Source organism: Acyrthosiphon pisum, chromosome A1, assembly GCF_005508785.2.
Source record: "Acyrthosiphon pisum isolate AL4f chromosome A1, pea_aphid_22Mar2018_4r6ur, whole genome shotgun sequence".
NCBI lineage: Eukaryota > Metazoa > Arthropoda > Insecta > Hemiptera > Aphididae > Acyrthosiphon > Acyrthosiphon pisum.
In genome coordinates, this window is record NC_042494.1 from 115,298,065 (window position 1) to 115,309,479 (window position 11,415).

Consider the following 11,415-nt stretch of genomic DNA (forward strand, 5'->3'; position numbering starts at 1 on the left):
TATAAAGACATTCTAACTATATATCAAAGATGGAACACAAATCATAATAAATGGAATATATAAAAAGTTATCATAAATATAATAACTAAAAACCTTTTATAATTATACATGTTATATTTTTTTCTGAAATTCTATTGAACCTCAGCATAAAGTACTTAAGTACCTAATTCATTTAAGATGCATTTTATACATCTAAAAATGAAATAACTATTAATAAATTCAAAAAAGACTTAAAAATATATAATCTCATAGCTCATTTTAAACTATATAAGATTAATTCTTAAATAAATAGGTATAATTTCTAACAATTTACCTTAAAATTTATGTCAGTCGACGATCGGTTTGTAAAATGAAGATCAACTAAGATAGTAAGATTTATTACTCAACAATTTTTGAACTATAGTAAATAATACGCAGTCTATATAGGTACATAACTATTATGTTATTTCAAAAATAAAATGTATGAGTTTGGTGTGTTTACAATTTACAAATATTCCAAATTCCAATACGATATAAATTATGTACAATCATGGTTCTTGCGGTATGAACGAGCGTCGAGAGACAAGAGCAAATATCTTATCAATTATCATATCGTATTTCAGATTTCTTATCAATTATCATATAATATAATCGTTGAAAATTTTCAAATCACAAAACGTTTTTCTTTTTAGTCTTTTGAAATTTTAAATAATTTAAATTTTGATTTATTCAAATATGTTTGAGTGCACACATTGTAATCGTCAATTTGGTAAAAAGTACAATTTAATTAGGCACATAAAATTACACATGGAGGGACGCACCATTAAATCGTCAAGACCATTGATAGATGCAGAAAATGAATTGGATATAATTAATATGAGTTTTGTTTCGTGTCAGGGTAAAGTTGAATTTTTTACCATCTAACTTATTGATGAATTCAATATTTTGATTTTTCATAATTATTTATAGAGTTTGAAGAATGGAAATCCATTGAAGAGGTAAGTTCTTCGTCGCGATTTGTTAAACAAAGGGGGACAAGATTTAACAAAGATAAACTGTAGCCACAAGCGTTTATTATTGCCATCGTTCTGGAATGTTTTCAAGCAAGGCTACTGGAAAACGTGCCATGAAAATTATTGGTTCATGTAAAATAGGCAAGTATAAAAATCAGTAATATACATTAATCAATTACTGAAATTTGTAATTATGTTTTTCTGTTGTATATATTCGTGACATTGTGATTTTTTTATTGTTTCATGTGTTGCTTGCTGTTAATTGATCTTCAAGTCAAGTCGTAGGTGGTTATGGAATAATTATGTACCTAAAAAATATTTAAAAATTATTATTGTTTGTACAGCCTGATTTTCATTATATTATTCTAAGATGACAAATCCCATCTATTGTCTATTCCTCTAATAACTAATTAATTTATAATATGTTTTCAATATATTATTCTGATATGAAAAATCCTATTTATTGTCCATTTCTCTGATAACTAATTAATTTATATTATGTTTTGTATATAATTTTGGTTTTAATGAATACTAAATATTGAATGTACATTTAAATAAAATGTAGGTTTAGAATAATATTTAAATATATAAATATAAATGTTTTACTATAAATAAAACTTAAGTACCTAATAATAAATATTAGTATTTTATTTTATTATGACTATGATTTTTGTCTGGCTTAATAATTAAATTTATGTTGAATAGGTAACTTAATTAATTTATAATTATTCACTATATGTATTATATGGATTGTGTATTGTACTATTGTTCTATGATTATACTAATTACTGATATATTTAGCAATAAGTAGACAATGTCTAACATAAGACCAAGATGGCACCATAGTTATATCTATGGATAGCACAAAATCGGTGAACGGTCACCTAGAATCACTGAGCTATATCCAGTTCAGTTCCCAGAACCCCATGATCCAAATTACACAACCGGAGTTATAATTATTGCCACCACGAACTAAGATATATTTTAAAGTACTGTAATATCTTAGTCCGTGGTTGCCACTATGTAAGGTGGTTTTGCATAACAAGTCAAGGGATATTTTCGATTTTAACTGCAAGGCTACAACGTACCACAGGGGATCTAGATGACTATAATAGATAGTGGATAACGATGGTGATAGAGGCCACGATTAATGATAGTTAGTTATCTATAGCCGTGATAGAGGCCAAGAGTAGTTGTAACTTGTAGGTCGGGGACACGATTTAAGATATATCTTAAATCGTGGTCGGGGATCTAGGTGAACGTCACCCATAAAACCATTGGTACCTATTAACAATTGTTCTGTGGTATTAACTACCAACCACGAACTAAGATGTCATAGTTCGTGCTACCAACTACTAACACTAAACACATGGTGCATTAATTATACCTGTGGGTTGTGATTATACTATAACTATATACAAACACCGAACCACGATGTAAAATTAATAATTATATCGTAAAATACCCAGTCACACACAATGCTCACGTCATATTGTCATAATGAATAAATTAACTGATTATTTAAATACATTATACAATTAGTAATACCCACCATCATGGAGTAAAATATTTCGTCCAAATGTATGACAATTTTATTCACGACGTAAAGTTGGTTAAATAATAAAATATCATGTTACAACGTGCGGTAGGTCCTACGACGGACGCTGAAAAATTGATATTAGTCGTTGTGACGTAACGTCGTGTCGATCGGCGTTTTTAAATATTTTGCTTTTACTTTTTATCACGATTTAAGATATCTTAAATCGTGCTTTTTATTTTACGAAACTTAACCTAAACGAACAGATTACAAATCGTTTCAAAAGTGATAACAACAACGTCCATAACCGGGCAAAACTACCGAATCACAAATCACAATATTACCGTCTTAAATTAGTAGACTCGTAATTATTACTAGTTTCGAATTTTCGATTGTTTCGTTTTTAATTTACTTGCCAGTCGCTGAAAACCGTTAATATGAAGTAATAGACTATAGAGTACATTCACAACAGTCATCAATCCATTCAATTCGAGCCTCGAGGTATGGTATTATAATATAACATAATATTATTAATTACTATAATTTATACCTAAGTTATGCAACACGTTCAGACCTTGATTATGAATAGTTCTTTCTGTACTATTTTGTAGTTTGTTCATACATAAATATTGAAAACTACTCTGTTTGGTAGATTGATTTCATTTTTTACACAATATTGTGAAGTATTAATTAATTTTGTTTCTTGCTTATCGAATTGACTTAGTCTTAACAGATACAAATATTTACTAGGTAATTATAAATTGTACGTATGTAAAAATTATTATTACATGGTTACCTAATTCTTATTTGTTTGTGATTCTTTATAAGTTGTATAACTTGTAAAAATGTTAACGGATTAGCTAATATTTTTAAAAAGATTTAATTTTTCCAAGCAAATTATTGTCCAACAAAGTATATATTTAAAGTAAACGACAGTTATTTAAAAACTCTAAATCGTTGCATTACCTAATTTATTTTTAGTACCTATATAACTGAGTAGTACCTGGTATTTTTAGTACCTATATAATTCAGTCTGGAAATGTAAATTTGTTAAGTATAAACTATAAAATGTGTATGAACTGTACTTTATAACTAGAACTTATTGTTTATTATATGATTGGTACTTATTATCACCTATTATATTATATTAGGTATGAATGTATATATTATTGAATCACTATACTCTGGGTCAATAGCAGATTTGATAAGTCTTCTAGTAGGGGGGGGGGATATCCTTTTGGTGCAAAAGTTCTACTTTTAACTATTTACTAACTTAGGTATATACAGAGGAAAAACATGTACCCAATAATAAAATGTGGAGACTGTGATTATAATTTATAAACACTGAACATCTATAGGTACAGATTCCTGAAAAAAAATTATTATTTATATAGTTAATAATGTCTAGGGGGGATCATGACCCTTATTTCCCTCTTAACACGTTGACCGCTGCCGGGGGTCACACGATTATGCATCATCTGTACGCCAAGTATATTTTTCAGTGTCGTTCCAAATTTGTATATTATACATTACATTTAAAAAAGTTTAAAAATTTAAAAAAAAATTATATTATACATTTATTACATCAAAAAATTTGTAATGATTCCCGCTACACCACGGCACTTTTTTGGGTGCATTATTGTAGCGCCATGGAAAAGTTAATAATATAAAACCATATTCATTTATGGCCGCCGGCAGTCATGTGGCGTAGTAGTAATGATCAACTGTGGCCGCCGGCGGTCACAAAAACATACAATTTGAAATATACAAATGACCGCCCGTGGCCACATGGCGGTCAACGTGTTAAACATTGTGACTGCTCTAGGCACTTAAACAAAAAACAATAAAATTTGTAATATTATCTATAACAGCTGTCAACTAGTAGGTAGATAATCCTTGTTTTTTAAACACGTGCTCGGTATTAAACATTTTGTAAAGTTACTACACATAACTAGTGCAAACATAGCTTTTTTCAAATACTATTAACTCAATCAATAATTATTATCAACAATACTTCAAAAAATAAGCCAAAGCAATGATAATCTGAATTATTTATAATTAATATATATTAAACAATTTTAACAACTTAATAATAAATTACTTTTGGAAGACAAGTTTATTTTAATGGAAGACATTAATATTCAGTACCTATTTCACTTACAATATTAAAATATTATAAATCATAATATATGATAATAATAAATTACTTATTAGTATTCTAGGTTTCCAAAACAAATATATTTTATTTCTGTATATTCGTCCATACCATGGCGAGAACCTTCTCTACCGAGACCAGATTCTTTGACACCTCCAAATGCTGCTTCTGTAGCTGATATTATACCTTCATTAACACCAACCATTCCAACTTCTAGAGCCTTTGCTACTCTCCAAACTTGAGACAAATCATTTGAGTAAAAGTAACCTGCTAACCCTCTGTTTGTACTATTTGCAATCTCCAATCCTTCTTGTTCTGTATCAAACTCAATACATACTGCAACAGGTCCAAAAATCTCTTCCACGTAACAGGCCATGTCTTTAGTAACATTTGTAATTAATGTTGGTTCATAGAATCGTTCACCAACACTTAATGCTCGTTTTCCACCAGTTATGATTTTTGCTCCTTTATTCTTAGCATCATTTACTATTCTATCTACCTTATCTGCCTGAGCAAAATTGATCAATGGTCCTAGGTTCACACCACTAGTCTTGCCATCACCCATGACTAATTTATCCATTTCTACTTTCAATTTATCAACAAATTCTGTGAATACATTTTTTTGAATAATGAATCTATTAGCACTTACACATGTCTGCCCACAATTTCTAAACTTTGAAGCCATTGCTCCAGCTACTGCTTTGTCGATGTCTGCTTCATTGAATACTACAAATGGCGCATTTCCTCCCAATTCTAAACCAACACGTTTCACTGTGCTGCTGCATTGTTTGTACAGTAATTTTCCAACCTCAGTAGATCCAGTAAATGATATACCGTAAATGTCTGGACTTTCACATAACAGTTTACCAATTTCTGGAGTATTTTCTCTTGATGTAGTTACAATGTTAATTACACCTTTGGGAATGCCGGCGTCTTCAGCAAACTTTGCTAAAACTAATGCTGTGATTGGAGTATTTTCTGCCGGTTTGATGACACATGTACATCCTGCTGCCAAAGCAGCTCCAGCTTTTCTGGTTATCATGGCAATTGGGAAGTTCCATGGAGTAATAAGACCAACTGGTCCTAGCGGTTGACGAATCATTAAAATTTCTTTGGTTTTATTTGGACTAGGAACATGTTCCCCATAAGTTCGTCGAGCTTCTTCCGAAAACCATTCAACAAATGAATTTCCGTAAGCCACTTCACCCAATGATTCCACTAATGGTTTTCCAGCCTCTGATGTTACAATGTCTGCTAAATAATCTTTATTTTTAACCAAAATATTATACCAGTTTCTCAATAGATCACTTCTTTCTTTAGCCGTAGTCTTTTTCCATGTGTTGAATGCATCATTTGCAGCATTTATAGCCACTTGTACATCCGAAGCATCCAAATCTGGTACAGTAGCGATAGTCTTTCCTGTAGCCGGATTAACAACGTCGAAAGTCTTTCCAGATTTTGCATCACACCATTCGCCGTTCACATAAGCTTTGGTAGGCCACATTGTCGAGTAACGTTGTGCACACATTATTATTGATCTGGTAATGCCTTGCGAGGATCTAAGTAACATGTTGAAATGAAAACGTATTTAAATAATTTAAAACAATTTATAACAATTATTTAATAAGCAAATTAAATTAAATTGGGTGTGTGGAATAAAAAATTAATTTTCTTTAATTACTTCGTTACATTGATCTTTGATTGAACGTTTTAGAAACTGGTCGTTAAATTATCAATTTCAAGTGTGAAGTGTGCGTATGTTTGATATAATCGTAATTCGACTAAATCTAAATCCTCAGTCTAGTCGGTCGTCAATCGGCGTTTTGAACTTTGAAGTAGTTTTAAGTTTTATCAATAATCGCAGTGCTACGGCGGGAAAGTGGATGGTGGTCACCCTTCACCTCGCCATCACCAGCTGATAGTGTTACCAACACAATTATTAAGCTATTCTAACATTTCGAACGTCATTCATTGTTATCTGTTTTTACAAATTACAATTTTATTATGGTGCCCACGATTAAAGGTTTAGATATAGACACATCTTTAATCGTGATGGTGGCTATAATATCATTATTTACCATTTTAGAATATTAAATCCAAAAATCGCTAGTCGGCATCATATATTATTGTAAACTTGGTTTCATACGGCTTGGAGGAATGCATTGTTTTTATCCATTATTTTGTAGTACTAAATTAAAACTGATTCGATTTTTTTGTTGACGAATAGCATAACAAATAAATACGTTTTACTGGCCCTCGTGAGTTCGTGACATTCAATCTGACCCTTTTTGTTCTTTATTATTATTAATTTCACACACTTCCTTGTTAAATTTAACTGATTTGAAACTTGAGTGTGTAAATTAATGTAGACACCTAAATAGTTTTTGCATACGATACGTTTATAGCCTTTTGGGTAGTTGAATGTGTTATACTGTATCTTATAACTATACTCTCTATACTTACATAAATACATAATATTTATGTGAGTTATGTATTTATGTTTCATACTAGTTTCAAAGATAATTACTGGTTCAACTAATTTTACCTATGGTCCGTTGTTTTAATTATACATTGAAACTATTGAGGCATTGACCTATAACATTTAACATCAATTATTATAAATAATTATAACAATTATTATATATTATTATAAATCCATCATAATATCATATATATAATATGTTTTATAAAAACTAGCATTCAAATGTTATTTGTTTCACTATCAAATATTAATTTATATAGGTATACGTATTATAAAAGTAAAATTAAGTAACATATCAATTATTGTAGTAAGCATTTTATAATTTTATCAAATAGATATCGGTAATAATTAAAAAACAGTATCCCTGTTTGAAGAGGAAAATTATGATCACTCTAGTTTGTGGTTTATACATGCTGGAAGATTCCTAATTGTTTTAGGGTTCAAAGTTTATCTTTAATTTTTATGTTTTTTTTAGGCCTTATGGTTCCAGAACAAGCTTCCCTCCCTATGGTTATTGATTGTATTGAATTGGGTATATGCTTTGTTTCAATAAAAAAATATAGCTAACTTTTTATTAAAATCAAAGTTGTTTATAGGAAATGTTGATTTTTTTAGATAATTATTTGTTTACCTAGCTATTGTTGTAGTTACCATGCCCAAAATCCCACCTACCAAATTAGAAGACACTGGTGCTATGATCTTTTATACTAAAAAGTATATATTTCCTTCTTTGTTGAAAAAGTCACCAATGGGAGAATAGGTTCTCGTGTAATTATCAATCAATATATTGTCTATATTGTACTTTGAAAATCCAATATGACTTATTTCTATGTTGTCTTAGATAACCATTAAAATTAAATGTCATTAAAATATCAAATATTTTACAATTTAATTTAATAAGAATTAACATAAAGATTATCCGATAGTCTGATTATTTGAATTATTTGAATAATATTATTTTAAATACCAAAAGCTTGTTACTAATTTTAAAACATTTTGTTTATTTTTTAATTATTTTAGACTTAATAATGACTAAGCAGGAAAAGGGAAATGTTCCATTTATGTATTTGATTGAAAGAGGGGCTACTTCCCCTTTTATTATGGTGTGTAAGCTCATAATGATTAATTCTGTTTTACATCAACGGTCTTTTAAAACTGAAAATAAATCCATTATATACTAACTATAATCAAGTATTTCCACAACATTTTTAAATATTTATAAAAAGTAAGAATCTCCCAATTGATACATTCAAACTGTCCAATTTTAATTTTGTTGTTTATTTCTAATATTAATTTTACTATGAATAATAAATATTTTATTTTTAAGGATTTCTCAACAAGTTTGTGTTTTTAGTAAGGTGTTAGCTATATAAGAGATAAAAAGAATTATAAAAAAACATTAGCCACTTAAATAATCCATATTTGTTCAATGAAATATTTTATTATCGTTGGACAATAGTGTTGTATGTTGAAAGATTATCAGCTTAGTATTATAATTATAATACATTACTTTTGATGATAAAAAATTTGAATTATACGAAATAAGTACCACTATTTGTAATGTTTTTTCACTGGGTGATATATACAGGGTGTCCAATAAGTATTGATCAAACTTTTCATTTTATATTATTTTAAAATAATTGTGAGATAAAACTCTTTATGAGCCTCAATACCTTAAAACAATATTAATCTAAAAAAAATGTCAGCACAACACGTCAAGAATACTAATTACCTACTAATTAACTAAGTAAAAACTGTGCAAAGGCTCAAATTAAACATTGAATAATTATTGTCTTTGTCCAGATCTCAGTATTCTACAATATTTAGTCTTAATATCAAAAAAAAAAAAAAAAAATGATGCGCCAATTATGAACTTAAATATACATAATTGAATTTAATAATATAATATAATTTATAAGAAATCATTGTGATTGATTAATGTTGTGATAATATGATGAACATTCCATTTTTAAAAAATAGTTTAATATTATTTTAATTAAAATACAAACATATATCAACTTATAATGTTTTGGTAAATTAAAAAGAAAAAAGGCCATGTAGTCATTGGATTAGATAAAAAGAAATTATTTATTCAAATTAAAAAGTTGCAAATTTTAATGAACAAAAATACCAATCATACATGAAACTATGACATTTTTCAATTCTTAAGTGACACTGTAGGTACTTTATATTTTAAAATTGTATTCTTAAATTGTTTTTTATATTGCCGAGTACAAATTTAATATGTATAAAAAGTTATGAATAGGTAAGAGTTTCAGACATATAGGTAATATGACTATATATTTTTTTTCTAGATATTATGGACCTGCTCAAGAAATATTTCAATAACGATTCTTTATTTCCTTTCGGTAAATACATTTAATATAAAAATTATAGTAATATAATATTATCCATGTCTAACATATTTGTATATTTTGTATATTATTATGTTTATAGTTTCAGATTATGTCACAAATTATTTTAATTATATCAATGAAAAACCAGTACCATCAGTCCTGGCACCTATAACAATAACTCTTTTCTGTTACTATGTCTACATTTATGTAAGAAAATTTTATCCAATCTATGTAAATTGTTGGTTTTGCAATGCCAATTTTAAAGTTGCTTTTGAGGACCGATTTGAATTTTCATGCATTGAATGTGGACAGTTTAATGGTTTTAAAGAGGCAAGTATTGTATTGTATAAATATTTATATATTCATATAATATATATATATTTTAATTTAGTTTAATCAATTTTTATCAACTTTTAAAAATATATTTATTTTTTTCAGGATGGAAGCTATAGCAAATCAATTCCTGAGCAACATGATCAAAGGTACAACAGGGCAGTTTTTTCTGTGATCCAAGAAGATGTTAAGGAAAATAAAAATGGTTTGTGTCATAAATGTAATATTATTCAAGAAATGAAAGTGAAACAGTTAGCTTGTTTCGTACCTACAAGAGAAAGAAACTTTGATAGAGAAATTGAAAAGTTCAAGTAATGTTAAAAAGATTTTCTAAAATATAAAATTTTGTTTAATCATCCTTTGCAATTATTTATAGGGAAAACTTGGAAGCAACATTAAAGTTATGTTCCAAATGCAATCAATACACTCAAAAAGTTCTATCACTGCAAGAACAACGTTACAACTTGAGATCAACTAAAATAAATAATAATCAAAAAGTGATTTATATTTAAATTTTATTTTTATTCAATATTAATATTATTTTGTATTATAGGGTATGCATTATGTTGGTGTCTGGCCTGATATATGTTCACTGTCTTTATCATTTATTGTATTTGTACTCTCTTCTGGTGTTGAGAATTATTTGGGTGATTGGGCAGCACAACATTTAGATCCATTGATATCCCAAAATAGTGCTGTAACGCTAACGCGCTCAATTGGAATGATTAGCCTAGGTGGTACATCATGCCAAGTTTATCACTGTTTGAGTACATTGGACAAATTGAGCGCCATAACTATGTTCTTATGGTCATTATTATGCGTTATCAATAATTTTGAACATTTTGAACATTTAAAACCTAAAGTAATTTATAACAAATACATTCTATAAATATTAATTTTACCTTACTATTATTTAATATTTTCTAGCTTCTCATTTCTGCTATTATAGTATTCCTATCGTCTGTATCTGTACTCAGAAAATTGACAAAAAAACAAAAAATTGAACAAACAAGTATTAAACTGGAGGATGAAAAATGCAGAATCAATAATACAAATTATTATGATACTAGGTAATATTCATAAGAGTTCTGTATTTTGTATGCTATATACAGTCAAACCTCTATTTAACAAAGCTCTGTATAACAAATTATTTTTAGGAACCGTAAAATTTTCATTTAAAAACACTTCTATTTAACAAACTAATTTTGTATCATTATTAAAATTTCAATTTGTAACTATACTCATTACTAGTATACAATTATACAAACTTATAAATCCACATACAATTTGTTTGTGTGTTAAATCATACCTCATTAACTTGTATTGTCATTGTCGAGTATTCTATACTCACACAATGGTAAGAAAATAGTTGAGAAGCACATCAGAAAATTTAACAGGGAATAATCATTATTTTCAAGGTACATAATATTACATATATATACTGGGTGATTCTTTTATCAAACAACACTCATTATTTCAAAAAGTGTAAGTTTTTTTGAAAATATTTTTTTACATACTTTCAAATCGCTTATAAAACGTTTTTCTTAAAAATTATATTT

The 11,415-nt window shown here is 28.1% G+C and overlaps 2 protein-coding genes across 5 annotated transcripts in view; one reads left to right on the forward strand and one right to left on the reverse strand.

Annotated features, from left to right (window-relative positions):
* The first annotated feature begins 2,710 nt into the window (after positions 1-2,710).
* LOC100575496 overlaps positions 2,711-11,415 on the forward strand; it is a 12,559-nt gene continuing 3,854 nt past the window's right edge. The window contains exons 1-7 of one of the 3 annotated variants that reach the window (XM_008188214.3): positions 2,711-3,030; positions 9,482-9,535; positions 9,624-9,853; positions 9,962-10,167; positions 10,233-10,353; positions 10,410-10,718; positions 10,784-10,926. In XM_008188214.3, the coding sequence (XP_008186436.1) occupies positions 9,487-9,535; positions 9,624-9,853; positions 9,962-10,167; positions 10,233-10,353; positions 10,410-10,718; positions 10,784-10,926 (1,058 nt within the window). In that variant the 5' untranslated portion in view covers positions 2,711-3,030; positions 9,482-9,486. The remainder of the gene's footprint in view (positions 3,031-9,481; positions 9,536-9,623; positions 9,854-9,961; positions 10,168-10,232; positions 10,354-10,409; positions 10,719-10,783; positions 10,927-11,415) is intronic. The other 2 variants (XM_003246755.4, XM_016807215.2) reach the window with 2 other exon arrangements.
* LOC100160792 (succinate-semialdehyde dehydrogenase, mitochondrial) lies at positions 4,566-6,524 on the reverse strand. Of its 2 annotated transcripts, XM_008188216.3 has the most exons (2): positions 6,366-6,524; positions 4,566-6,243 (listed from the first exon to the last, which is right to left on the reverse strand). In XM_008188216.3, exon 2 carries the CDS (start codon positions 6,210-6,212, stop codon positions 4,740-4,742), a length of 1,473 nt encoding a protein of 490 aa, XP_008186438.1. In that variant the 5' UTR covers positions 6,213-6,243; positions 6,366-6,524; the 3' UTR covers positions 4,566-4,739. The 2 variants fall into 2 exon arrangements, with proteins under 2 accessions (XP_008186438.1, XP_001949031.1); XM_001948996.4 differs by having other exon boundaries at positions 4,566-6,516.